Source organism: Anser anser (genome assembly GCF_964211835.1).
Source record: "Anser anser genome assembly, chromosome: 13".
NCBI lineage: Eukaryota > Metazoa > Chordata > Aves > Anseriformes > Anatidae > Anser > Anser anser.
The window spans coordinates 13,155,333-13,183,196 of record NC_139734.1 but is presented as its reverse complement, the minus strand read 5'-3'; the positions used below and the strand labels follow the sequence as shown (position 1 = coordinate 13,183,196).

Here is a 27,864-nt window from a genome sequence, read left to right as displayed (position 1 = left end):
TAGCTGCATGGATACTATCCACAATCTAGCTAGTCTCTATTTATTTATTTATTTATTTATTTATTTATTTATTTTTATGCCAGGCAAATTCAGGACCCAATCTATTTTGTTGTTAAAGTGATTACAAGATTTTAGTTAAGCGTGCTTAAATTCCATCAAAGTGTGAGTCCTGTTTGTCCTCACCTCTTTGATCATTGAGCAGATATCTTTGCTTGCTGCATGACTAACAATGCTAAGTGAATGTATTTGCCCAGAAGCTGGTAACATCATGGTTACTCGTCTCTGTTGCTCTAGATTAGACCCAAAGGCCAAAAGAAAAGCTCCTGTGCACTTCTGCCCTTTAAGAAAGTGGTACTTTGTTATGCAAAGTTCCTCTCATTCCACGTTTAGGAAGTCTCTCAGGACATAATGCAGAGAAGGCAGAGTGAAAGGTAACTGGAACAGTTCATTAGAGCACATTCTTTTATTAACAGAAATCAGAAGAATAGCTGGAGGGGCAGCAGGTGAATAGATGACATCGAACCATACATTGTCAAAAATTGTTCAAAAGAGCCAAGTTGTTCAGCAACACAGTTGTAGTTGGTTACCTTGTTCTGCCAGGGCAAAGAAGCCTTGGAGGTGTGGGTACGGATCCCTGATGAGTTTTGATTTTCTCACCAAATAGCTAAGAGTGGGTTCTGAACTGGTCCCAGTGCCAGTACTGGAGGCCAAACAAATATCACTTGCAAGTCTTCTAACAGTAACTAAGAACCAGCGTCAATGGCCAGGGCACCATTGTGCTACTTATCAGCCATAACCAAAAAAATACTTTCCCTGGCTTACAGAATTTGTAATCTCCTATCTTCTAATTCACGGAGGCTGTAACAGACTGAAGGAAGCAGAATACTAACCAGATCAGTGCAAGAGCCAGACGGCTCCGGCTTACAGAACCTATGGGTGCTATAAATAAGTCTTTTTTCCTCCCAACCTACTGAATTTATCCAAGGATGTTCCCCTTGGACTGTTCAAGGGGAACAATCTCCTATTTCAGGACCACTTAGATTTTGAGAAGACTTCAAATTTAGAGATTACTGTTTGAAAACTTTCTCCACTTCTCTATCCGTCAGGCAAAATTGATGAAATCAAACTCCCTTGTCATCCTCAAGGTGACTTCTAAGATCTCCTCCTCAGAGAGGAAACGAGCTTTACCATTCTTGCTGTCTACGGGGCAAGGGAGATGCAGCAGCAGCTTCCTGTAAAAGAGGACACTGAGTTTTAATGTTCCAAACTATGTGAGCAATTAAAATGACATTGAAAGTTACTCTTGCAATTCACCAATCAGTATACCAAGGAAAGTCCATTCAGTATATCCTTCTCATGATAGATTGTGGAGTACCTGCAATACTTGATGCACAGCTATACAGGCCCTGGAATATTTCCAATGCTTCCTTTCTTTTCTCTGTGGCTACGACAACAGCTTCCAATGATGGATTGTGAGCTCTCTCCACTGTTCTTGCTTATACACAATGCCGCATTTTAAATGCAGATGAAGAGCTGCATTGATAACGCTCTCCTGGTGGTAAAAATCTGAATAATGCCTAAAGCCTGAAAGTGTCTTTAGGAGCTTGTCTTGTAAGAAATAACTAGCACAGCTGGAGATTCTGGACAGTCCAGTTTCACAAAAGATATATCTACACTGTAAAACACAGTTACAAGAGTGAACAGAGTTGTAAAGCTGTTGAAATTCTTTTTTGTAACCTACATTGAAGATTAATTCAGTGATCCCCTACCTTTGGCTCAGGCCCATACTACACAAAGGTTAGACATTTGACTCAGGAGTTATTCGACATTCCCTTGCTATGGCAGACATTCCTGGAATGTCTGACAATACTTCTGGTTTATCTCCTCATTAGGATGTCTAGGTCTGGACTCCTTCAACTCTAATAATAGTTCAAGCTTACTTGCTCATGCAGAATCTGGACTCTTTCCTCTTTATCACAGGCTTATCTATTGACGATATGAATGATTGGCCAGTCTTGGACCTCCACTGATTTGATAGTGCAAAGAGAACCAAGTAGACTTTAGAATAAAGAAATTTGCCCAGCCAAACACTATAAAGCCCTACAAGACAACATGGTAGCGTGGATAGGGGTTACTTCAAACTGGGGTTTAAAATCATGGTGACTCTTCCAGACCTTTTCATCTGTGTAACAGCAGCCATAGATGAAAGCAGCACATTCCAAACATCTTTGCATCCCACCTACTGAAGGCAACAAGTTGTTATAATTTGGAAAAGTCCTTAAAACCAGATGGGCTTAGAATCAACCCCAGGACTACAGAGTTGGAAACAATTCCTTTGAGCTTTCCCATACATCTGTGAGATCACAATGTTTTTTTGGTATGGGGAACTTGAAATCTTATTTGTTTCTTTCATACTGAGAAGATTTGCACTTAAATTTACAAAAGCAGCACTGGCTCAGGCTGTACCCAAGCAACCATTAGATTTACAACAAACTTTGATTTGCTAGGCTTGTGACAGCTGGATACTAAGATAATGGCAGATCTGAGTCACCAAAAAGACAGAATTGCAAAAGAAAAAGGAAGCTGAAGCTTTCCTACATCTGCAGTATTGCATTAAGCTACCTCTTTTAGTAACTACAGGTCATGCTAGTTATTAGCTGGACAATTATTCCTCCTGCTTTACTTGTTTCAGAGCCAGAACTTTCAAACATTCTTTTAGTACTGTTGCATCTTCAGGTTAAATTCATGCAAGGGGTAACCGATTCAGGCTGGTTTTGTCTGTGAGAAAAGTGACTTTTCTGCAGTTAGTTCTCTAGGGAGAGAATTTATTTTGGCCTTAATCTATGGTGCACACCTTGAACTGATTTGCCGGAAGCTATTCACGTATGAATCTTCTCACATCCCATTCAGTGCAGAAAGGTGCAGGTAGAGGGTTGAGCTTTCTTATGAAAACACTTTATTGTGAAGAATTTAGAGCAGAACAGACATGGCAATTACCTGTGCATCTCAGGCAGGGCAATTGCACAGATGGAAATATCGAGGAAGATTGTAAGAAGCCTGAGTATAAGTCAGTCAGTTCGTTATCTTCATAGTTTTGAAATAGCTAGCCCTGTAACAAACTCAAAGGGAATCTCTTCAGGGAAACCTTGTACCATTTCCATGTCTGCATCCATGCCTAGTTATGTCCAGAGTTTCAATACCTGAAAGTGTCTGCACATTTTTGAGCACCTTCAGTTGTTCATTTGTACAAATTAGTATTTAAAAAGCTAATTCCCAAGAAGTCCTTAAAGACTGGGCAGTTTTTTTGCCAGACATTTTGGGCCCTTGAAGCCCTACTGCTTAGATAACCAAAAATCTGTTTTAAAACTATTTTTGCTTGAATAGTATCACAGATTTAAAGCTAGCAAACTATAGACATAAGGGTGAAATATAGTTGTTTATTTCTTCTGTGTAATTAATAATCCCATCTTTGTCTCTACCTTTGATTTCCAGCATTCTCTGGAAGGCTTGATTAATCTTCCTTTGAAATAATATATTACTTGTACTTCTGTCAATTATGTTTCACTTACTTTTGGGGAGTTCGAAGGTCAAGAACCTTGTCCTGGATATCTAATGTGATGTCTGAGACCTTTGTCTCCGGCAGCTTGATTTTAATCTGAAATGACAGGCAGAGGTAAAACTGTGATTAGAAATATAGACCTACAAGCCATAAAATACACCATCTCCACGAACATTTTGATGCTAGTGTCAGAGCAACATTCTGAGTAGGTAATATGTATTAGAGAAAATACGACAAAGCGATAATTGTTTTCAATAGCTTAGTGATGTGTGTTGATACCTTAATTTTCTACAAAATCCTGGGCTGATAGTATACTTGGCAGGTATTCTTTACCCACCAAAAGCCCCTGGATTTGTGTATTCCAAGGACAGCTTGCTTCAGCGAGAAAAATTGCACAGCAGTTATACCAGTCATGAAGTTCAGAAAGCAGGGAAGTCTTTGATCATATAATAATGGGACAGAATCTGTTCCCTGTAACTTTAAAAACTGTCAGTACTGTGGCATTTTGCTAACGCACACACGGTAATAAATGCAGACAGATGAAAACTCTCAGTCCCTCTCCACCCCAAAACTGTGTCCATGATGAAAACTCATTTTAGTTCCTTTCTTTTCCCTCTAGTCTGTGTGGCACACACTTTAGCAGAGATTCTCTCGGATACACTAGGTCCTTGAGGAGATATACATGAGTTCCTCAGGTTAGCAAATGTAAATATCTACAGATGCTTAGATAACTGTAAGAAAATCCTACAGGAAGCCAAAGACAGCCATACAGCTTGGTGTTTACATACTCTCTCTCAAGAAGAAGGACAGATTGAAGACAAGTCTTCAGAGAAAGGGCACAAGGAAAGGATGGGAGATACAGGTTTAGCTCACCACCATATCTTCACAGCAAGCCGTAGAAGGGTCTTTCCTGCTCATCCCGAAGAAGACATCTTCTGTTCCCACCTGCTGTTTGAATAAAATCTCATACCTGAAAAAGAGAAGTAGTTGCCTAATACCAGAGGAGAGGCAGGAAACCAAAGGAGATTGTATTTCTCCGGGGACCATAAACCTTTGTATGAATGCTGATATCCTTATCACATTTCCTCCTACTTTTCAGTCTCCCTTCAAGCCTTCAAGCCAACCGTACTGGAATTCTGTCCAGAGTCATGACAGAGTTAGCTACAAGACACGTGAAGAACATTCACTCCATCTTTTAGGATAGTCACCTTGCTGTCTCTACTTAACTAACCAGCCTTTGCAGGATCATGGAACAGAAAATGCATTCCAAATGAAAATGATACTTATCAACTAGTCAAAAGCCAAAAACTCTTGAGAAAAGGCTTTGAAAAGGATGCTGTCACAATTACACGTGTTCTGTTCTGTCATTCAGCCTATTCTTGCAGCCCGAGAACACCACTGTTATCTTGTCTAATTTTAATTGCTTTGCATTTGGCCAACATCGATTTTCTTCCCCTCAAAATCAATTTGTTTAATTTAGACCCCTACAAAATCTAGAATCACATGTTCCCTTCCACTTGATATTTAATGAATGAGGAAATGCAAACTAAAAGAATGTATTTAGAACATATTACTCCTGCTAAATTGAGCAAAATAAATGGAGTCGCTTCTCAAAGCTGTTGGAAAAAGTGTATGGAAAGTCTTTTTCACATCTCCAGTGTTCATGTGCATATGTAATAATTCCTAAGTCAATGAGAAATCTGTCTAACCACTCTGGATGCACCTCTAACCATCTGTTTTCCTTTTGGGCCTTTTTCCATGATTTAATTTGATGAACTATTACAAAGATTTATATTCTCTTCTCATCTGCGCAACACAGGACAATTACTTGAGGCTAGAGAAAGACCACACTTTACCCAGCAGAGAGGGGAAGGTCAAAAATAGCATGAGAAAAGCCTCTGTTGTGCACCCACACAAAGAAAACATGTTCTGTACCTCACAGGTGACAGTTTCAAGAACAAGCACACAACAGTATGCAAGGATGCAGCTGAAAGCCAAACCATTTTTGGAAATGCTGAGCCTAACTTCAGACTGGGCTCAGTCCAGTTTTTATATCAGGAAATTGAAAAAATAATGGCATGACTTATGTGCAGAGAAAAGTGATGATTCTGGACTACGATCTCGTGTGCAATATGCAGCTTCCTGGATTTCAGTGCATCTGTTCTGACATCTCAAACTCTGGCATAGTGCATCAGAACACAATGGTTATAAATTCAAAGTCTTCTTTGTGAATTACTTGACCCTGAAGGCTTTCTGACCTCTACAAACTGCAGCATAACTCGCCTCACTATCCATTTCAAAAACTTTGTATTTCTATGACCAAAGGAAAAGACTGGTTTTAGGCTGTCCCTTGACAGACTATGATTGAATAACAAGATTTTAAAAAGTTTAAAACTGCCTGCATGTAGCCTTCTTTCCTACTGTAGTATTCGTCTCTGAAGAGTTTAATTATTTGAAATATAAACATGAGTTTTAGTATTTTATGAATTTGAGAATGAAAAATGAACATGTTTCAGTTGCAGCAGGAAGAGCCAGGTATTCCACACAAACTTGGCATGTTTCAAAGATAGTAAATCACTTTGCTGGTCTCCTTCCCCTCCTAATCCCATTTGGTACAAGTATCTGACACTGCAAATAATCTTATGACAGCAAAAACCAACTCTACATTTCTGTTACGAGATCAGAAGGCTTCCAAGGGAGAAGTTAAAATCCTTCCTCGCTTGTTGCTTTAGTTGAAACACTGATGTCATTCCTTTGCCCTTTCATGACTAGCTTTTCAGACTGCTATTTTCCACTCACATTGAAGTTAACTCATTTTTCCAATAAAACTATGTAAAACCCATGCATGCCGTCTCAACTGACTTACTCTGGCTGTTCTCTAGGATCCCAGGTATCATCAAATTCAGATCCTTCTGGGACCTCCTCCGTATTCCAAATAGTTTTCTTGTTTTCAGATTTCACTTCAGAAGTACCTGTAAGTGATGAGAAAAATCACACTGTCATGTTTTATAGAATGTCTGTTTCTCTAGGTTTTCAGCAAACTTTCATTTTTCTAGACTTAAGAAAAATCTTTGTATCAAAAAAACACATTATAATTAATGATTACAGCCTCCTTCCCCTCGATATGATATGAATCAGAATTTGCAGAGGGAGGATGTTTTCTATTCTATTCCCTTAAATCTCCTTTACTCAACCTCTATGTCAAGGAAATTGTCCTATCAGGCATGAAATATCTAGTCCTTCAAAATGTGTAGAAGTATGAAGTATTAATCTTTCCCCATGTCCCTGACGTGAGATTTTAAGTGAGCAGAGTCATTTACAAAAGGATCTCTTCCTCACATATAAATCCAGTTCTTCCCATTAACTATTGAGCACAGCACAGATAAGGTACTGAAGACGCATGAAAGTCCACGGGAAGAATAACATGGTTTATACCTATTCTACAACAAAAAATACATTTTCTAGTTAGCTGGTAAATCTGCAACCTGGAGGTTTTTATAGTAAAATCTCTGGTTATTTCTGGATTCCAAGCAAAAACAGTCAGTTGTATTTACAACAGTTCCTTTCCTGTTAATTTCATCCCGGTCCTTCTTAAACTGTCTTACAGGTTTAAGCTGTCCAATTACGTGACACAGTTAGTCCCAGGAAGAACTTCACATTAACTTTGCTAAGACTAGACTTGTCTTCTTTTCTCTCCTGAGTACAATTCGAGGTGTTGACACAAATTTATGAACCTTCAGGGCATTTGTTCTCGTTGTCTGAGAGTCCGCCTTTCTCTAGGATGCCAGAACACCTGGAGTCAGATAGCGAATTGAGCTGAACTGGGTTTCAAGGCAAAGAACAAGGTGCGATAAGGAAAAAACTGAAAAACAGCTTTGGGTTTGTTGAGGGCAGCCCTGAACAAAGCTTATTTTTCATCTCAAGTGTTGTCTAAACAGGGTTGTGAAACTTTTGGGAGTAACAGCATCTCTGTGTTTCATGGTATATTTCATAACTCTGACACTACAAGCACAGACTCAGTTCCATGCAGTTTACTCCATGAAGATCCTTTAGGATGCGTACTGAAAGTCCCATCTTCTGTGTTTGCTCTAAGTAAGAAATAACAATTCCATGAGGTGCTTATTTGGAGCCTTTTGCTGCTCGGTTATGACTCACCCCCCCGCAGCCCATGACCAGGCTGCGTTCTCTACTCAGGTTATTATCACCACTTGAGGCTGGTACCCTCTAGAGTTACCCTTTCTGCTGCTCTTTGTATGCTTTGTGGTTAAGTTTTCAGGAAAATGAGAATTTTAGCGTAACCAAAATGCAGTGCTATTTCCATCTCAAAAGTCCACCCACTTACTGAAGCAAACTATTTGTGGTAATTTACTGCAGCTGTTACGGTCTGCTAACACACAACTGAACGCTACGACATACAAACACTCCTTCTTACCAGAGGTCTCTTTCTTTACTGGTCCAATGCTACCAGGAGTCATAGCACTAACAGAACAGCGTGGCTGCAAAAATGTCAAATTGAACTCCAATTAATTTTCATAGACAGCAGCCCCATAACAACGAGTGTGTATGTCAGTAAGCATAACATTATCTGAGGTCAAGTAAATCACTGCTAGAAAAAAAAAAAAGAATTCTCCCAGTTTCAAGCCTGAATCTCTGAACATGTTCTTTTACTCTCACTTTGCAGAGAGGAGCTTTGATAACTAACTGGGTTTAGACAGGACTCCCAAAAGTAGAGTTAAAGCCAGATGTGCTTCTTGAGCGTTAGTTTCTATGGCATTTTGACAAAATTGTCTTGCTTTGCCTGCCATGAAAATATTGAGTGAAAGCAAGGGGGCTACATGCAAATCCCATCGTAGCATTTAGATTCCTTTTAACAGAAGAGATCATACGAGGCAACAACATTTTCCTCTAATTATGAATCAATTTAGTGTTAATAGGCCAATGTGAGGCATTTCTATACATAGAGAAATTCCTTGGTTCGATAAAAAGTGCCTCATATGCACAGAACATTAAATTAAATCAAAATAAAGATTTCAAATTACCCAGATTGACTCAGACTTAATTGACATCACTTGTGGCAATTTTCCATTTCTGCCTCTGAAGTGTCATTCATTTTATTAATAAGATGTAAACAAATTATTTTAAAATCAGGATGTTTACTGCAAAGATGTACAGCAGTAATACTAGCTTTAGAAATCAAGCATTAAAGAGAAGTGTAGCTAGAGTATGATGGACCACATCTATCATCTACTGAAAGAAACTTCAAGAGAGGCATCTCTTTTCCCCCAAACAGTCCCATTGCCACTACTAGTGCACAACTGCAGGGTCAGCCAGCTGGCTCCTGGAAGAACTGATGCCACAGAGGAGCACTAAGAGTTTTGCCAATTTTTGTTATTCATGTCGCCATACGACTTGTTGAAAATCCTCAGACTTGCCAAAGTTTTGAGCTTTCACTGAGGCCGTGCACATTGTGATTGGTGGTACCTGTGGTCTTCCCTGAGCATGACAGACCTAGGTATTTCTCCCCAGTACATATACACGCCTAAATAAAAGCAGCAGTTGTATATTGCAGGAGAAGCAGACATTTTTTCCAAAATATGTGATTTTCTTCTAGTCCTGAGGTGAACTAATAAAAAAGAATAGAGAGATATTTCTCTCATTAACCATTCGGATCTTTCATCTTAGCATGGTTACTCACTCTACCATATTCTATCATCTCCAACATATCTAGTGTACTTCAGTGATCAGTTATCTCTACAGTTCTCGGATGTCTGATGCAGATTTAATGTATTCAGTTGCCTCTGGATGTTTTAGTCTTTATGCAGAAATTGAGCAGCAACTTTTTTTTTTCTTCATATGAAATCCTAACCGTAATTGCCTTCACCTCTAACAGACTTCAGGGGAAAGTAGATGGAAATCTAAGTAACTATACGTCTCTCAACTACACGTTCTCATTTCCTTTAGGATGAAAAAAGTGAATATCCCTCCCGTTCTCTGGTCACAATCTCTCCTCATACCCCTGGGACAGCATCTTCCTTCAAGAGCGTATTATGTTAAAAATATCTCCTATCTGTTTCAGTCGCTCCAAAGCCTTCTAAGGTTTTAATTCTCTTTTTACTCAGACTGGGAAAAAAGGGATTTGCATCTCCGTAGCTGACACGGATCGGCAGCGGTGCAACAGGTGGAAGAAGCACCACTTCTTGCGACAGACTCACCCCTTGGTCGTCATCATCATCGTCGTCGTCAGGCGCATCACTGAGCAGTTTGGCGAGGGCCTGCAGGGAGGAGGCTGAGGAAATGCTGCCCAAGTCCATAGCCGCTGCTGCAGGCAGAGGAAAGCACGGCTCAGAGACGGAAGGAGCCGCGCTTTGCTCTGTACTGACACTCCTCAGGGGCTTTATGTTCTAGGGGCATTGCTCTCGATTTAAATATTGTGTGTGTCAATACATGCATAAAGGGACCCGATCTTTTTGATGAGGGACCCAAACTGCAGGTTTTTGCCCCCAAAAGGCTCTCTGGCTGCAGGGCACAGGGACCGGCCCGGGTCGGGCCCAGCAGCACCTCACGGCCCTCCGCGTCCCCGTCCCCATAGCAACCGCTCTCCAGCTCCTCCCCGCTTCTTCCGGCCAACCAATCCGACGTGGCGGCTCAGGAGCGACGGCAGGCTTAGCCAGTAGAGAATGAAGGCGGTGAAAAGCTGCGCGGCGATTGGGAGGCTGGGCGAGAGGGGCGGGAGCAGGGACTCGAATGCCGCCGGGCGCGTGCGCGGAGCGCGTCATCAGCGCGCGCGGCGGGGCCTGGCCGCCGGTGGGTGCTGCGGGCGGGCTCCGTGACGGGCCCGGGGGAGGCCGCTTGTCCCGCCCGTCCCGCGCCGCCCAGGCCGCTCCGCCATGAACCAGTTCAGCTTCGGCTCGGCCTCGGCCGGCGGCGGCGGCTTCACGTTCGGCACGCCGAAGACCGCCGCCGCCACCACCACGACGGCCGCCGGCTTCTCCTTCACGCCCGCCCCGTCGGGGGGCTTCAGCTTCGGCAGCGCGGCGCAGACGCCCGCCAGCAGCCAGCCCGCGGCGCTCTTCTCCTTCAGCACGCCCGCCACCACCGCGCCGCCCGCAGGCTTCAGCTTCGGGACGCCTGCCTCCGCCGCCGCGCCGGCAGCCAGCGTGTTCCCCATGGGGTGAGCGGCGCTCCCGGGGGCGGGGGGCCCCGAGCGGTCGCTTTGGTGCTCCGGGGTCCGCCGTGCTTACTGCGAGCAGCGAGACCTGCCGCCTGTCAGTACCGGTGCCCGGAGCTGGCTTTAAGAGCTGCTCGTTCTGTAGCTCACCCTGCCACTGAGTCATTGGTGCTTGTGGGAAAAATGGCTAAGGCTTCAGCCCTTAATATAAAGCATCTTCTGTGATCCAAATCTGAAGCACTGAGAGCCCCCCCCTTGGTCAGGTGGGGCTGTTTTGTCCTTGGAAGTGACTGCCAGGCTTTGAAACGTTTCTTCAGATTTATTGTTTCGGAAGCCTGCTACGTCACTGCGGTGGGAAGGGAGCTCAACGTGGGGTTAGTTGTGATGTGTAATTAAAAGAACAGGCTTGTGTGGAGGAAGCGGAAAAGATGCTTAAAAGCTGAGAGAATAAACAGCTTTATTACACCGCTGTAAATGTCTTATAGCGTATTAATAGGCAGAAGTAATTAAGGGGGTGTCAATGTAAGGAGACTTAACAGTGTCGCAGTTGACAGGACTTAAAATACAATCTTTGTCAAAACAGAAATATGATCCTGGTAGAGTGCCCGTCATTTTCAAAGATGCTTTCTGTTGTTTTGTCAGCAAACGGTCCGTAAGAAAGCTGACTCAGTATTCACTGGATGTATGTCTTAAACAGACTGACTCACTACTTTTTTTTTCTTTTGTAGGGGAAACGCACCCAAATTAAACTTTGGAAGCAGTAGCACAACTCAGGCTACTGGAATCACAGGGGGATTTGGGTTTGGTAGCTCTGTACCAACCAGCACACCCTCGAGTCAAGCAGCAGCCCCTGCTGGCTTCGTGTTTGGAGCTGCTGCTGCCGCTGCCACCACCACGACGACAACCACCACCACTCAGTCTGGGACAACTGGAGGCTTTACTTTCGCTAGCGGTACCACGACCCAGGCGGGGACAACCAGCTTCAGCATCGGTGCTGCAAGCACCACGACTCTGCAAGCAGCGCCTGCGGGGCTGACCTTTGGAGCAGCACCCGCTGCTGCGGCCACCACTGCGGCCGCCTTAGGAACCACAACCCAGCCTGCAGCTCCCTTCAGCCTTGGGACACAGTCCTCGGGTGAGTGCCTGGGCTTGAAACGTGAGCTGTCTTTGGCAGAGTTCGTATGTGTAAGTGAACTAATGAGCTTGCCTCTTGGCTAACAGTGTGGCTAGCAAAGTATCTGTATGGAGAAGTTGCTCAGAATGGCACCTTGCTCTGGCTTTGACAGTATGTCTGGGCTGTTGTGGGGAGGGCTTGAGTGCCATGGATACAGGCTTCTAAGCTGAGTGGTGTTTTACAAGTATTACTTACGTGGTGGGTTTGAAAAGTGAGGCTGGAATAATATTAAAAGGGTGTGTAGAGGTGCCAGCTCTATTTGGAGTCCTATAAAAAAATGTTTTTGGTGGCTTTCCTAATGCGAGGGGAAAGGGCTCGAAGCAGTGGGGAAGGAGTGCTGCGGGGTGTGCACGAGCCTGTTTGCTTCTGTAGAATTGGCAGAAATTCAGTTCGCAGCTTTTGATTTACTTGGTGATAGTTCAGGCCTCTGAAGGAAGATCTGGGGTGAGGATGATGTTCATCTGCATTAAATCATTTGTTAAAGCCTCTTAAGTAATCTTCCTAGCTCTACTTCATTTGCTGGATAATGCAGAGTATTTGTTACATTAAACATTAATGTTTTGCTTAAACTGTTACTTCTGCTGACTTGAATACTGTGATCAGTTTCTCTGTAGCAAGAGGTTCATCTTTCCTTTTCTGTGTATCCTGTGTTTTGTTCCAGGTCTAAACTTTGGATCGTTGACTTCAACAGCAGCCACTAGTGCACCGACGGCAACTCTGACTGCTACTACCAGCCAGGGACCCACTCTGTCCTTCGGAAACAAACTGGGAGGTAGGAATAGATTTTAGGAGATGATTACTCAAACTTGGTGAATCTGTTGCCCTTCTGGGTATAGTTTTCTAAACTGGCTTCAGGAGTTGGTCTGGAACTGTTACTGTGAGTTTGCAATGGCATCGGTACTCTGTGAAAGCTCATTGAATGTAGTTATAAAGCTTGATTAGTGTGCTGTATTGTGTCCTGTGCGACATTCTGTTCTGCACATCTTTCTGGAGTGTAACGGAAGGGAACTACAAGTTTAAAGGGTACGTTAGAAAAGAGAGAGTTCAAGCAGAACACAGGAAAAATAATTTAAAATTCTCTTGTACCCATGCAAAAGATGGTCTGATTAGGCAAATTTGTGTCCCACTGGTAGCATGGTTCTTCTGAAATGTGTGAAAGCCCCAAGGGCTCTGCTTGTACAAGATCTCCACTTCTTCTGTTTGTAGTAACATCCACAGCTTCCACAACGGCGGCTACCACCACAGCTTCCCTTCTTGGTTCAACGGGCCCTACTTTGTTTGCATCTATAGCAAGTTCTTCAGCACCGACCTCATCTACCACCACAGGCCTCTCACGTGAGTCACAGTATGCAGATCTGGTGTGTTGGGGGAATAAATGAGTAGCATTTATTGATGAGGTGCTGTCTGTCCGTAGTGAAGCATCAGTTGCTGAGATAATACGGGACGAGGCTCTTCTTGCTGCTTGGTGCCTTCCCTCTTTAAATTGTGGCAAAACTTCTTCAGTAGCAAGGCACAGAAAATTTTGTACAAAATAAAGCACACTTTAGATTCAGTGGGCAAAGCAGCAAGTGGGAATTTAATCTGTATGTGAATTTTTGTCTGCATAATATCACAGCTGAGCTTTCTGGTGATGCTGCTGTTTTCCCAGACCAGTGCCTTGAATCTGGTTACATCTGCCTTTGACTCTTGTATTAGGTTCTTACGCTTAAAGAACAGAGTGGCCTGCAATGGTGGAGGTGCAGTGTGGTAAAAACACACTGTATTCATACAGCTGTACATGTACAAGTTCTTCTGGTAATAATTGACTTGTTTCCTCTTGCAAAATTATTTTTGGCAGGAAATAGTATCTGTTTTCTGACAGCTTCAGGGCAGAAGCTGAAGTTTAAAGTGAGTTCTAACAGCTTCCTTTCTCAACCTGCAAGGACATGTTAACACTTCGGTTTCCTTTGATTATGGAGACTAGCTACAGCAAATGTTAACGTTTACTAGAGTTAATACAACTTTTCCACATAATAATACTGCCTTACACCTAGCTCTGAAAACTTAGTAGATGCTCCCAGGGAGCTTCAGAAGTTTTGTTAGTCATTATTTTTAATTGATCGATTGTAGTTTGAGTTAAATGTCAGATAATTCAAAGTAAGAGAAATGGTTGTAGTTTGACAGCTGAGCTAGTAGTTTTCTGTAAGTATCATAAGAACAACGCTACTGGCTATTTTATGACCTCAGCCTACCTCTTTTCATGTGTCTGTATGATCCTCCATGTAAACAGTGATCATGGCTAATGCAAACAGAAGACCCAGTGAAAGTGGGTGGACAGGCAGGGTGTTTTTTCAAAGGGGAACTGTATTTAATGGGACATGCAAACTCTTAATGTTGTCTTCTGTTCACAGTTGGTGCTCCTTCCACTGGTACAGCTGGTCTTGGAACTTCCGGATTTGGCTTAAAAGCTCCTGGAACAACAGCTGCAGCAACAAGCACAGCCACAAGTAAGTAGATGCAGATAAAAGATGAAGAGAAGGAAGCCTGACTTCCGTCTAGGAGTGGTATAAAGGCCCATGCTAGTGTAGCAGCACAGCAGTGCTAATTTCTAGTGTACAGTGACTGAAAGTAATACAATATTTCTTTCTGTGATCTTCCTTTTCAATATCAACAAGTCCACAGTTACTTACGGCTTCTGAGAGTGTCCACAGCAGGGTGTGCGTGAAGGCCTTCAGGGCTTTGATATTCTAGTCTGGAGTAAGCAGGTACATTAGCTGCTTCTCCTCTAGCCTGTCTGTGTAGATGCAAAATTGCTTTAGATTTCTCTGTTTGGGACAGAAGGGAAGGGAGAGGCCAAAGATTTGTGGGGAAAGTTAGGGAGAAATGTTTTATGTTTTGATTCTGCCCTATTAAAATGTAGAAAAAACAGCTTAAGTTTAAAAGCATAGGATTTCACTAGCTTTTCTTCCCAAAACTGTGGTGCTAAGTGCTGCATTTAAATGTTGACACTCATGTGAAGATCTGCAGTGCTGCACAGTGTTAGGATTCAGGACTGAGCATCCTTTTCGGGATGCAGTTACCTGTCAGTGTTTACTGTAACAATATGGATGCTGCTCAGCTCAAGGCATTTCTCAAGCTTGTTTCTAGAGTGACTGAAGAATTTAGTTCAATACCTAAAGTGTTGTATGACTGGCTGGCAGTGTCATCTGATAAATGTTCCTTAGCTTTGTAAAAACAGAAGTCAATCTCCTACAAAGTGCACCATAGCAGCAATGGTTCAGGGTAGGAACTGGATGTGCTGACAGATTTTAGATCTAATATTGAAACACGGATTGAGAGGGGTGTTGGCTATGTTGTGTTTCTTTGAATAATGCACAGGTTAAGTGCAGATTGTCAGTTCCTCATTTGACTAGATCTAGCAGTCAGGTATTTACAGTCCACTATTGTTAATCGTGTCAAGATGTGCTTGGTTTCCTTCTTGACACACCCAGGATTTGCTTTTTGTTAAAGGGACATTTGAGCTCATAAAGCACTGCATTCGAATTGTGTATTGGATCTGTTCTCAGTTTGTTACGTACCGGATGTTCTTTCGTTATTTGACCGGAATCTCTTCATTCAGGCACTTCTGCTTCTAGTTTTGCTTTGAATCTTAAGCCATTAACTACAACGGGTGCTATTGGAGCTGTGACTTCTACAACTGCTATAACCACCACAACAACCAGGTGAGTCTTATTACAACTATTTCCTGACTGGGACAAGAGTCAGTATTAATGCTGGTATCTGGTGGAGGAAGGGGAAACAGGCGTTACCACACTTGGACTTTTTTGATCTCATATTCTGTACTGTCTCACGCTTCCTCTCAGTGCGCCTCCAGTGATGACTTACGCCCAGCTTGAGAGTTTGATAAATAAGTGGAGTCTAGAACTGGAAGATCAAGAGAAACACTTTCTTCATCAAGCTACGCAAGTTAATGCCTGGGATCGGACACTGATAGAGAATGGAGAGAAGGTAAGGTGATATCCAGTGTGAACTCATTTTGCTTGCCTTAGATTGTTAAAGGCATTGTGCCACAGATGCAGCAAGCCCTCTGGTAAGACTTTCTGCTTTTAAAAAGATAAATGTGAAATGCCTTTGAAAAACTCAGTGCCTATTCTAGTCTTTTTTTATAGCCAAAACTCCATTAGTAAACTTTTCATCTGTAAACATTCGTGCAACTGTTTCGCTTTACTAGAAGATATTTTTATGATAATAGCTTTCTCAGTTCCACTCATTTTCTTTTGAGATTACTTTTTGAGTATTCCTGCTATAATTGTCTTCTGCTTACAGATTACTTCATTACACAGAGAAGTAGAGAAAGTGAAGCTTGATCAGAAGAGGTAAACTATGAACACTTGAGATAATTTTTTCATTTTTTTGCATCGTTTTGCATTGTGTGGAAGTTCTAGAATGTATATAGCCTCTAAGCCTGTTCTAAATTGTAGGTGTTTTCTTTCTTTTCAGATTGGATCAGGAGCTAGACTTCATTCTGTCCCAGCAGAAAGAGCTTGAAGACTTGTTGACCCCTCTGGAGGAGTCTGTGAAGGAACAGAGTGGGACTATCTATTTGCAGCATGCAGATGAAGAACGGGAGAGGACGTAAGACAAAAATCTGTTTGAACATGTGCTAAAACAGACTAATATGATGATGATCAATCAGAATTATAATTGGGATGCATGATACATAACTATCAATGGCCTTTTTCAAATATGTAATCCACTTTTACGCATGGCAACTTATATTTTGCGCATTAGAAACACGAGAATTGCAACTGGAAGCCCCTTAATGAGCATGAGGAGAGCTTTGTTGGATGTTCTAATCAGCTGTCTGGGGAAAGGTTTCTAATTTAGGCATAATCTCTAAAAATTAATGATTATTTGGTGATAAGTGATGAGAACAGAATACACTATGTGCAGCTCAAGCTTTCTTCTAAGCATGTGTTGAATTTTAGCAAGATAATTAAAGAAGTGTTTTGTTCAAGAGATAAGAATCTGGACAGGTGGTTCAATTCTGACTGAACCTTCCAGAAAGAGCTCAGCAGTTTTGCATGTCTGTCTCTATATCTTATAGAGTGAAATACATTAGGAGTTACTTCATCTGTGTAATAAAATGCCTCTCATGGTGCTCTTCGCATATCTGCTATGCCCTGGTTAAAAGGCACGAATGCTAATTCTGATTGACTGAAGTTAGTGTGATTGGTCGTAGGTCTGCTGAAGTACACTTTAAATGTTCTGACCTTGGTTCCCATGCATTTTGCAGCTATAAGTTGGCTGAAAACATCGATGCTCAGTTGAAGCGTATGGCACAAGATCTCAAGGACATCATTGAGCACTTGAATACATCAGGAGGCCCAGCAGACACCAGTGACCCGGTAAATCCAAGCTTGATTTTTTTTAATGCTGGAAAAGAGTCACAGGATATTTAAACAGTGCTGACTCTTCATTTGCTTGCTCATGGATACTCTGCTTTTAGTTTCAAGCTAGGAAACATATTTTGTTTCATCTTTCATTTCATTCACTTCTGATAAGACTTGCATTATAACACAATGCAAGCCAGCCTGGCTTGCCCATTTAGTCTGCGATTGTTAGTAGCTTTCAAAGTATCTAATTCTGGTGTGAATTTTTTTCCTCTTTTGGTGTAATATTGCCTAGATAACTAGTTTGAGACCTTTCTTGACTTTTATTCCACTACCTGCTCCTCCATTTTGTATGAGATGCAGTAGCTGTTGAACTCTTTCTATACTACTTTAGAAGAAGACCAGAATTGCTAGCTTCCTGATATGTATTAAATTGATCTTGTTACCACTTGCATCTCTTTACTACAAGGCTTTTTTCAGTAAAAATTTCCATTCGGTGGTTCAGACTGAGTTTTTTCCCTTTTTTAACTTCTTCCACATCAAGACTAAGATTAATGATGTGGTGGATCTTATGGTTGAATTTGGCTAAAACTAAGCCACAGGCATGTACTTGGTCTGTTTTCTTGATGTCAAGGAGAAGCAAACTAGCACAGTTGCTGCACAGCAAAAATGACTGCTGTGTTAGTGGAGTTGTATGTTTGAGAAATATTACTTCTATACCCCGAAGACGGGGACAGGAAGGCTGTCTTTTACTGCTGTTAGTTTTAATGTACTGTAACAAATAGCTCTCACCTTCTCTTTCTATCCAGCTTCAACAGATCTGTAAAATTTTGAATGCACACATGGATTCATTGCAGTGGATTGACCAGAACTCAGGTGAGAGTCCATCTTGCAGCTTTGGGGGAATGTAAATACGAAGTGTGTAGTGTGTATGCAAGTGTACCTTGGATATATGAGTTCCTGAAGATCACTGAGGAATCTTCTCCTCCTTGTCTTCAATTACATTGTCCCTTCTCTGCTTGAATTCTCTTGATGTGCCTTGAGGGCCTCTGCTGAAAAGTGATTTGTGATAACAGCTGGTATTTTATAAAAAGTACTATTTGAAATGCATCAATGCAGAGCAGATGACGTGAAAAACCTTATCCTTGGTTCCACCAAAATGAGGTTAAATATTTCAACTTCTGAAGTGTTCCTGGATTCCCCTTAGAAATAAGAAAATGTATGTTTTGAGGGGGGTGGAGATAGGGGAGGTTAGTGTTAGCAGCATTCCCCTGTGAACTGTGGAAAAGCCAAATCAAGGCAGGACTGATCTGCATGTGTTTATCTGCAAGCATGGTAACTGGAGTAATAGTGTGGAAATGTCAAAATAGCAATTGCTTGAGAATTAATGCAGAGCAGAAAATGTGCTCTATAGTGAAAACTTGATAGCGTAGTTACTGTTATTTCATGTTTTGGATTCACTCAACTAATATAATGTGGTGCATTCAGGGCTCAACACTGAAAACAAAACAAACGAACTCTTCTATTAGGGTCTGTGTCTTTCTGAGAGATTCAAGAATTCTGTGGCTTTGCGTTTAACAGATGTTAGCAGCCACAGGAGGGCATTGCAGAATAAAGCAGTGCAGCTCTCACCAGTACCAAACTGTGGCTGTCTGACTGCAGGGCTGTTCACACCTGCTGTAATTCTTGGGTGAAAGCAGGCATGCTAGTAATTTATTTTTAAATAGCACTATTGGCTTGCTTAGGTCTGGATTAAATTTGCCTTTTTCTTCTAGAAGACAAATGCTAGCTTTCACATTCCCAACATGCCTTTATCATGAAATCTGGTATAGCTCCTTTGGCACCAGAACGCTGACTCTACAGAATGTTTGAAAAAAGCAATCTGTTTCATTTCAACTTTACTAGAAAGGAGATAATTTTTTCAGTCATTCTATACTAAAGTAATTGTCTTGTCAGTTAATCATAATTCATTATCTATACTGATAAATGTGCATTTTCTAAAGAAACAGTTCAGCTTCAGTTTATCTTCAAATAAGAAGCAAAAAGCCTAAGAAAATGCAGTTAAATTAATATATCTGTTTCTGTGGAGTTCTTGGCAAGGAGAAGAATTCCTGTTATTGCAAGGGGGAGGAAGATGCAGTTCTGAACGTAACCCTCCCAGCAGCTCTTGTCATTAGTAACTTGAGAGTAGGCCTGGGAAAGATCCATTTCTTAACATTCTTTTTTAAATCAAAAACGAATGAACAAAATAACCGAACTCCACAAAAGAAAGACATCTGTTCTATAGGTGGTGGTATCAGTTTTATCAGTTTTATTTCCCCTGAAACACCTTCGGGGCTGTCTCACAACAGCCAGTGATCTTTTCTAGGCCTGTGTGTACACAGCGGTTATTAACTTGTCTGACGTGTTCAAGAATTATGTGGAGCTGGGGCACTTTAATCAAACTAATGTTAACTTGTCAGTGTAACAGAAGCTGAACATGAATGGACTTGCTGAACACGGGTACAGGGTGATGTTCCTGCCATAAGGTGGCCTCAGTGAAAAGAGGATTTGGACAAAACCCTGTTCTGAAACTTCCTTTTTCTGAGAGGAACAGGAATTCTTTTCTTAGTTACAACTGAGTTCTGAGTTGAGATGGTGAAGCAGACTGTCATTTCATGCCATGATCATTTTTGTACAGTGAATTTTTGAAAACTGACAAACTGCAATGTGGTGTTTAATATGTTACTGGAAGATTCTGGGTTTGGCAAACTCTAAAATTAAAACTTAAACTGGAATATCTCCAAGCCACAGACTGACATAATGCTGTAGCCCTGTTGAATAACTTCTGATAAGCTTTCATGAAATTAAATTAAACATTGCTCTAGCTTGTGCCAAGAATTTTTGTATGTTGCAATGCCTCCTGCATTTAAAGTTGATAGTCAATCAGTTTATTTGCAGATCACTGATTTGGAAATCTATATAACAGGTTATCTGTACTGCGACTGCAAGTGATCTGCAGCTCTTCTGTATGATTGCACTCTTTTCTGTATTTACAGTTAAAAGCTTGTTATGGCTGTGTGATATCCTGCAGGAAAATATGTATATACTTCAAACAGATTGACTAACCTGTAATTTGCATAATTCAGAAGTAGTTTAGTGTGAGGTGGGCAGGGGAAGTTCCTTTATACAGCAATTACTTCCTTTCAAGCTGCAGACCAGCTTGCAGCTCCTGTTCAGGAGGGGTTTGCTCTGCTCTCTGGTGCTGTGCCCTGAAACGACAAGCTGGCTCAGCAAGAAGTGTGAACATGTCAGTTTTTTTTCTGATTCTGCTTGCTAGTCCCTGCCACAATACTTTTTGGACAACCTTTAAAGGCCGTGGAAGGTTAGCAGTGCTCTGTGTTGTGTTTTCCTGTTTCTGTGTTTCCTGTGCACTGTCAAATTCCAGTGAATGTTAAAACAAAGTATTTTTCTTTCTCTTTCCCCAGGCTTAACTGTGCAGGGTTATATTTTAGGATGATTGTGAAATTGATCACTTTTTTCCTTCTTTCCCCCAGCCTTGTTGCAGAGAAAGGTGGAAGAAGTGACAAAGGTTTGTGAGAGCCGCCGCAAGGAGCAAGAGCGCAGTTTTCGGATCACATTTGATTGAAAGTTTCAAAAGTTGTTAATATTAACCTAATATCCACATAGGAAAGAAGCTGGTGGGGACCTAAGTCTAAGCTTGTGATCTGCTTTTCTTTTTGTTGCAATAAAGTTCGTTTTTACTCCAAAGCTACTCTTTGTAGTGTCTTTGGAATTCACCAACTCTGCTCTGAGAGCCCGCATGAAGTTTGTGCTCAAAGTATATGCTTTTGTTTTCTGTTTTTTATAGCTGCCTGCAGATTGTTATATATACAGTGCTCAAATCCCTCAAGCACAGCATTTTTGTGACTTCACAATGGAGCTCTCCAGCTCTGTACTTAATTGTAACTTGAATATTTTCCATCAGAACTCTGAAATTTATTCAGAGCCTTACAGAGGTGGTTTAATGAACAGCTGTCCTCACAAGAAGCTGTAGAAGTCTGATAGATTTAGCTTCCCAATATCACAAGCTGGCGGTTGCTTCTACTTCAGAAAGTGGGCCTCATTTCCTGTAGTTTTTGGATGAGCTGCTTTTTACTTTGTGCCTTCAAATGTTCCAGTAAGCATGCTTTTTAGTTGAAAAAGATTAGATATTTTTCAACTAAACATTTAGGTAGTACCAAATTCAGTAGTGGAACGTGTTCAGTTGCAAGGGTGAAGGAGAACATGTTGAAAAATCTGCTGTGAAGACTTAAGACGAAGGGTATTTTAATAACAATGTAGTTTATGCACATTCCATCGTATATTTACTAATGCAGTAAATGAGTAATTGTGTATTTAGCAGAGCTGCCCCAATTCTCATTTGCCCTTCATGCAATGGGTGTGCTTTATATTTACTTTTTCTCTTCCCCCCCCCATCTTCCGTACATAATTATTCTCTGAAATAACAGGGAAGGGCCACCTCACTGTAATACTTCACTGATTTTATTGGAATCGTCGCTTTTGTCCACGGGCCTGTTCTGCGCCGCGGCTCTGCCCTCGCTCCCAGGCGCCAGGCGGCGCTCGGTCCTCCCGCACTACGATTCCCAGCAGCCCCCGCGCGGGCCCGCCCTCCGCCGGCCGGCACGGCCGCTCGCGGAGGCTGCCGGGAGTTGGAGTCCCGGGCGGGAGGCGAGAGCCGCGGCCATGCGGAGGTGAGCGGGCCGGGCCGGGGGGGAGCGGGTCCGGGGGGTGGCGGCATGGCGTTCCGGGAGCCGTGCCGGTGTGCGGGGCTGCGGGTGTCCCCTGAGCGCTGTCTCTGCTCCCCAGGGTCAACAGCAGCCTGGCCAGCGATGAGGTGCTCCTGGAAGACTTGGAGACGGAAGGCGAGAGGCAGCTGAAGAGCCTGCTCCAGCACCAGCTGGACACCTCCGTCTCCATCGAGCAGTGAGTCCCCACCTGCCCGGAGAGCCCTGGGGGGGCGGGGAGAGAAGCTTGGCCGTGCTGGGGGACGGCAGCGGTGTCACCTCGCGGGGGCTGGGGACCCTAAGGCACTTCTGCCTCTTCGGGTTGCAGGTGCAAGTCGAAGCGGCGATGCTTTGCCCCCGCGGCTTTCTACAAGCCTTTCGGGGAGGAGGCCGCAGGAGCCCTGACCCTGTCGCAGTTCCAGGCCCTGCAGGAGAGCGACAAAGAGACTGCGGCGCTCCGCGAGCTGGGGCTCTCGGACCCGGAGATCCTGCTCTGGAAGAACCGCGCTTCGGCGGGGAAGGTGAGGCACGCTCTGCTCCATCCAAACGTGGTCAAGCCTCTCTAACCCCACAGAAAACCCTTTTCTACACCCTTTTAGAACGCTCAAGTTCTTTGTAAGTCCTTCGGTGAAGGATGGCCGCTCCACGTATCTCTTGCCTGTAGCCAGCACTATCAGGTATTTTTTCTGGCCCGTTTTCTTTGGTTAAAGGGTCTGTGCTAAAAGCTGTGGCGGAAAGAAGAGCTGGTTCTTTGCACCACAGCAAGACCTGGCTATATTCCTGTCACAGGCCACCCTGATGGCCTTGAGCAAATCATTTCAGCTGTTCATACGCCTGAAAGACGGATTTAAAGGCTGGACCAAAGCAGGTCGTCTCCTTCCCCTGCCTTCGCCTCTTTCACATCCCAGAGACAAGGTGCTTTGGGGGTACACTGTCAGGTGTACTGGAGCGTCTTGCTCTTAATTTGGTAAAATAAAAGGTGCAAAATAGGACTTGGGCTGATCCTTGGCTTCCACCCATCTCCTCCTCCTCCTCTTCCTGATCAGTAGCCATGTGCAGAAGGAAGCTGTCTGCAGTAATCATGGGTTTGCCTCTCTTCAACTGAAGTTATTTCTTGCTTTGGTGTTTAAATGCAAACCGAGCCATGGTGGAGCCTGCGTTTAAACTTGGGTAATTTAAGAGTAAAAACGAATATCAATGCTACAAGTTTGTTTGTTGTATTTGCTATAAAATTGGTTCTGGGGTGTTCAGAAATAAAGAATAGAATGGAAAACAGTACTCTGACAGAAAGAACCAGTGACATTAGAGTACGTTCTCTACAGCTCGTGAGAGGAGAAGAAAATGTAGAGAGCTCAAGTCCAGTAGAGATGTGCAACTTTGTATGTGGAGGCCCCGAGTGAAAAGATTCCACCAAGGAGGAATCAGCTGAGACAGAGGACTCCAGGTTGCCTGTGGAGCTCTCAGCAAGGTATCAAGTGTAGGCTGCTGTTACTTTCAGCTGCTAAATTGCAGCTTTTTTGAAAACGAAGTGCTACAAATGATTTCCCAGAATTGCTATTCCATATAAATAGCCTTTTGTGCCCCAAAGAAGCCGTGAAACGGTGAATGGAAGTAGGGCAGATACTGGCCCAGGCAAGGAGGGAGAGATACCCATGGGAAGGTCTTTTAGGTTGTGAGCAGTGCAAGGAAAAAGCCTGATTTCTTGCCTGAAACAGAAGCATTTGCCGCTAATTCTTGAACTGAATTTGAGAAAAGAAAATCCAGCTACAACCTCAGAAAAATGTATTCTTGGGATTCTGATAGAGATTGAGGTGGGGGCAGAAATGGCCCTCCAGGTGTTGGGGTATGTCAGTGGGCTTTGGAGTGCAAGTCTGGTGAATCTTAGTGGTGCCCTGGCCCCGTGCAATGAGGTTTATTATTCATACAGGAAGATTTAGTCTCAGCTAGGCTAGCTAGTCCAGCGTCTGAGGTGCAGGATCGGGATGGTTACTGAAAGCTGGCTCGTGTGAAGCTGACCAGGAATTTAGTCCTCAGCGTAAACCTTCCCTCAGGTGCCAAGCTTGGGGTCCACCTCTCAGCAGACAAGGTTCTCCAAGGGATGTCGGGGTCGGACACCAAAAGCTTTGTGGAGGTTTAGGCTTGTGGATGCTATAGCTGTAGAAAAAGAAATGCCAAAGAGGAGTTTGTGCAGTTACTGTAGAGGGCTTTAGAAAATGCCTGTAGGTGACAGAGATGGGGACTGCTGGGAAAGAGGACACAGACACCGTAAGACAGTGAGGCTGGGGAGAGGAAAGCAGATCAGAAAGGTCGGGAGATAGGGGCTGTTTGTCCACTTCTCTCAAGAACTGAGGCTTTCTCAGTGCTTGTATTTCCGTCCTAACCTTGCAGTAACAGGACTTCTTGGTGAGCTGCAGTTTGGGGGGTGGTTCCTAGCTCCAGGGCTGGAGAACGTGAAGGCTGGCTGCTGAACCAGCCTCTGAGGAGGAGGCACGTGCTGTGCCTGAGCAAAGCTGTGCCTGTCTTCCAGGGCTCTGGGCTGGGAGCGGCCCCGGAGGCCACGCAGGACCGGCTCCATGCCATCCAGGAGAAGATGGAAGAGCGTCAGCGCATCCTCGCGCTGCCCCAGAGGTTTGCTGGCAGCAAGCAGTTGAGCCGGCGGGAGATGGAGATTGAAAATGCCCTCTTTCAGGGAATGGACCGCCACTCCTTCCTCCGGGCACTCTACCACCAAGGTCTGTGTGCCGGTGGCTGTTCCTGGCTCTGCTCCAGCAGGGAGACATGGGTGCATGGGGGTCTGACACATTTCCGTCTGGCTTTCTGTCCCTGAAGGTGGCACTGGGTGGGTGGGGGTATTTTCAAGGGTAGAAGAGAAGCAAAAGCACAGAGCAGGAAAGAGAAGTGACTTGTTAAAGGCCCTTCCTGGTAGCCCAGTAGCAGAGGTGGAAATGGAGGCCAGCTGCTGCTTCCCAGTACCCTGACCATTGCATGACACCACTTCTCACCTCAGCAGTGTTGTCTCCGAGCCAGTGGTTTCATTTGGCTTTCTGGATGGAGAGTCTGGTGTTGTTCAGAGTTGGTAACAGCTGCTCCAGTCTGCTTTAGCTGGAGAAATGTACAGGCATGAACCCACTGGGATTTGTTTCTAAGACAAATAACAAACAAGATGAGGAGGAACTCCTAAACTTCATCTCCTATCTCCTAAAACACCACTTTGGTCAGTGTTTGCTCTATAAAGTACAGCTGACCCAGCATCCTCTGTCCCCTTCTCCCTCCTTTGGTGTCAGTGTTGTGGAAGTTAGCAAAACGGAGAAGTGGCAAAGTTGAGGCTGGTAGGCGGGGAGATGTCCCCCTCAGTTCCATGCTGCAAGTCCGTGGGATGGACTTTCTTTAAACCCAGGAGTTTAACGCGGTGTTGACCCTAGAAACCAAATATTTATATTCCAAGTAACAGCGCAGAAAGGTAGCATGGCACATCCTGGCCGTGCATGCAGGAGGAGCAAGGGTGTGGTGAAGGAATCACTAGAATGTGCTGAAGTGTGGCTGCAGATAAGCTGCTGAGGTCAGCTCTGGAAGAAATGAGCACTGCACAAAGCACTGCTGGTGGTGCTGCTCCTGCCTGTGGGTTTGTTCTAAGCAGGGACACCAGCACCTGCTGCCTGCTAGGGCTGCCCTCCCTATTTTAATTAACCTGCGTGGAGGCTAGTTCAGGACGGGGTTTTTCCTGTTTTGGGGTCCCGTCTGTGTCTCTTTTGCAGTCTGCGTTTTGCAGGTGTTTGGTGGTGGTCACATTGCCATGTTTCTCTGTTGCGCATTAGATGACACTCGGAGGATAACAGATGAAAAGGACCCCATGGTTCACCTGGACAGTGTTTACCAAGAGCTGCTGAACAAGCAGCTACCTGAAGAAGTCCAGCCAACCAAGAGTGACCCGTGCTTGCTCCCTTCCCCGGCCCCACAGCATCCTGTGGTCGAGGAGTCATCGCTTCCAGACCAAGAAGAGCAGACAGACCAGGAAAAAAGCCCCAGCCTTCCTGCAGCAAAGCCCCATCAGTCCCCTCCAAGACCTGTGACTATAAAAGAGCCAGTGGAGTTCCTCCCAGAGGAGGAGATTTGCAAGAACCGTCTCTCAGAGGAAGAACTCCGAAATATACCCAGGTTTGCTTCCTACCATCCTGGAGAGCCCAACAAGGTATTTGGAGATGAACCGTGATTTATTCACCTTCCCAGCCAGCATGCCCAAAAGCTGCTTCAGCAAGCAAAAGCTCCTCTTCCCTGCTGCATGGCTGCTGCCTGGAGGGTGCTTGCTTGATGCTGCCTGCCAAGGGAGAGCAGGGGGCTGATGGCTCTAGTGGGAGGTTACACAGCTGGCAAACAGCTGTGCTGCAGACACTAGCCCCTCCTGGCTCTGGCATGTCCCTAGACAAAATGTCCTCTCCCTCTCTGAGCCCTTCGGAGACTGGCTGTGACTTTATTTAAACTGTGCTTAACTGGTAGCTGGTGCTTGTGTTGTTTTATAAATACGGCAGATGGTTTATAAATATGGGATGGCAGAGTGGCTGAAATAATTCATACGCTTGAGGTGTACAGACTGGGAATGGGCTAAAAAGCATCTGTTGGCATGGCACAGGCCAGCTGACCCTGTCTCTCTCTGTTACAGGTGCTGTATTTGAAGAACCTGGGCCCTCGAGTGACGATGAAGGACCTAGTGTCGTTGTTTGCTCGGTTCCAGAAGGAGAACAGCCCGCTGATCCAGTTCCGCCTGCTGAGCGGCCGGATGAGGGGTCAGGCTTTTATCACCTTCCCCGGTGAGTCGCTGCCTCCTGCCTCTCGGTTCTTCCCTGACTCCTGAAGGTGCCACATCTTCCCACTGGGCCCTCGGCTGGCGCAGAGTCCTCTCTCCATGGAGCAGGAGGGGACTTTGCTCCCTTTCCTTCATATCATGGCATAGTCTTTGCTCTGGGCTGGGGGAGGATTCATCAAAACAGCGGGGATGTGTTCTGCTGCTGTATTTATGCAGCTGGAGAACCCCAGAACTGCGCTGGATCATGGTGCAGACTGATGACGTGTGAGCACCGTGTGTGTGTCAGAACCTGCTGTGTCATCTCAGCCCATTTTGCTCTTTTCTTGCAGATATTCAGTCGGCCCAGGATGCGATGCTGTTGGTGAACGGGTACATTTTGCAGGGGAAGCCGCTGGTGATTGAATTTGGGAAAAGCAAGGGGCAGCTGACAGAGGCAGACTCTGCCGCCCCCTGCTCCTCTGCTGGAGAGACCCCCCCTGCCAAGTAAGGGATGGAGGAGCGGGGACCTTGTAGACTTGGCATGGACCATGGGAGCTTCTTGGTCATAACTGGGACAGCGAAGGACTGTTGGGAGTTAACGTGGCAGTCTGTAAATCTCAGAGTGGGGAAGGGAGAGAGCTGGGGATTTAGGATTTTGGAGGGGAGAAGCAGCTCTGTCCCAGCCTGAGCCAGCAGGGATGGCTTGGGGTACTGGGGCTGGACGTGGCCTCTCGGAATGGTGCTGAGGAAGCGTGGCTTCCCTCTGCCTTGGTGGCACACGAGGACCTTCGTGAGGGCCTGGGCAGCGTGGGGCCTCCTACGTACAATCCTGTCACCGTTTGTACGCTCTTGGGCTGTGCGGCCTTTTTCCTCCCGTTCCACCTTTGTGTCTGCATTCTGCCTTTTGTGGCAAGGAAGGGGAGGGGAAGCCATGTAAATAAATGCATTTATAAGGTATCACTCTGAGTGCTCATTTACAAGTCACTGCAGCCGCGCAGGGGCGAGGAACGCTCTGAGGCCCCAGCTGTGGCTTGGCGTCGACTGC

At 44.4% G+C, this 27,864-nt stretch overlaps 3 protein-coding genes across 3 annotated transcripts; 2 read left to right on the top strand and 1 right to left on the bottom strand.

The window, feature by feature from the left end:
- Nucleotides 1-448: 448 nt before the first annotated feature.
- DNAAF6 (dynein axonemal assembly factor 6) lies at nucleotides 449-10,145 on the bottom strand. Its single transcript, XM_083796780.1, has 6 exons — nucleotides 9,772-10,145; nucleotides 7,992-8,055; nucleotides 6,426-6,531; nucleotides 4,433-4,529; nucleotides 3,570-3,655; nucleotides 449-1,232 (listed from the first exon to the last, which is right to left on the bottom strand). The coding sequence occupies exons 1-6, from the start codon at nucleotides 9,868-9,870 to the stop codon at nucleotides 1,103-1,105; spliced, it is 582 nt and encodes a 193-aa protein (XP_083652906.1). The 5' UTR covers nucleotides 9,871-10,145; the 3' UTR covers nucleotides 449-1,102.
- Nucleotides 10,146-10,298: 153 nt separating this feature from the next.
- On the top strand, nucleotides 10,299-21,023 carry NUP62CL (nucleoporin 62 C-terminal like). Its single transcript, XM_083796769.1, has 12 exons — nucleotides 10,299-10,730; nucleotides 11,456-11,862; nucleotides 12,563-12,673; nucleotides 13,108-13,236; nucleotides 14,292-14,387; nucleotides 15,500-15,602; nucleotides 15,744-15,888; nucleotides 16,207-16,256; nucleotides 16,381-16,515; nucleotides 17,177-17,288; nucleotides 18,083-18,149; nucleotides 20,810-21,023. The coding sequence occupies exons 1-12, from the start codon at nucleotides 10,447-10,449 to the stop codon at nucleotides 20,899-20,901; spliced, it is 1,731 nt and encodes a 576-aa protein (XP_083652895.1). The 5' UTR covers nucleotides 10,299-10,446; the 3' UTR covers nucleotides 20,902-21,023.
- Nucleotides 21,024-21,858: 835 nt separating this feature from the next.
- RBM41 (RNA binding motif protein 41) lies at nucleotides 21,859-27,776 on the top strand. The gene is made up of 7 exons (XM_083796777.1): nucleotides 21,859-22,006; nucleotides 22,122-22,238; nucleotides 22,368-22,560; nucleotides 24,567-24,771; nucleotides 25,855-26,228; nucleotides 26,697-26,844; nucleotides 27,170-27,776. Exons 1-7 carry the CDS (start codon nucleotides 21,999-22,001, stop codon nucleotides 27,325-27,327), a joined length of 1,203 nt encoding a protein of 400 aa, XP_083652903.1. The 5' UTR covers nucleotides 21,859-21,998; the 3' UTR covers nucleotides 27,328-27,776.
- The last annotated feature ends 88 nt before the right edge of the window (nucleotides 27,777-27,864 follow it).

Bases quoted from the DNA above. Each gene is read 5' to 3' on its own strand.
- DNAAF6 (XM_083796780.1), bottom strand. From the start codon at position 9,870: ATGGACTTGGGCAGCATTTCCTCAGCCTCCTCCCTGCAGGCCCTCGCC. The intron at 6,532-7,991 runs GTAAGAAGGAGT...CATCACTTACAG, and splicing joins AGTAAAGAAAGAGACCTCTG to GTACTTCTGAAGTGAAATCT. The intron at 4,530-6,425 runs GTAAGTCAGTTG...TCTCTTTTTCAG, and splicing joins GATCCTAGAGAACAGCCAGA to GTATGAGATTTTATTCAAAC.
- NUP62CL (XM_083796769.1), top strand. From the start codon at position 10,447: ATGAACCAGTTCAGCTTCGGCTCGGCCTCGGCCGGCGGCGGCGGCTTC. The intron at 11,863-12,562 runs GTGAGTGCCTGG...GTTTTGTTCCAG, and splicing joins CCTTGGGACACAGTCCTCGG to GTCTAAACTTTGGATCGTTG. The intron at 18,150-20,809 runs GTGAGAGTCCAT...TCTTTCCCCCAG, and splicing joins GTGGATTGACCAGAACTCAG to CCTTGTTGCAGAGAAAGGTG.
- RBM41 (XM_083796777.1), top strand. The intron at 26,229-26,696 runs GTATTTGGAGAT...TCTCTGTTACAG, and splicing joins ATCCTGGAGAGCCCAACAAG to GTGCTGTATTTGAAGAACCT. The intron at 26,845-27,169 runs GTGAGTCGCTGC...CTTTTCTTGCAG, and splicing joins GGCTTTTATCACCTTCCCCG to ATATTCAGTCGGCCCAGGAT.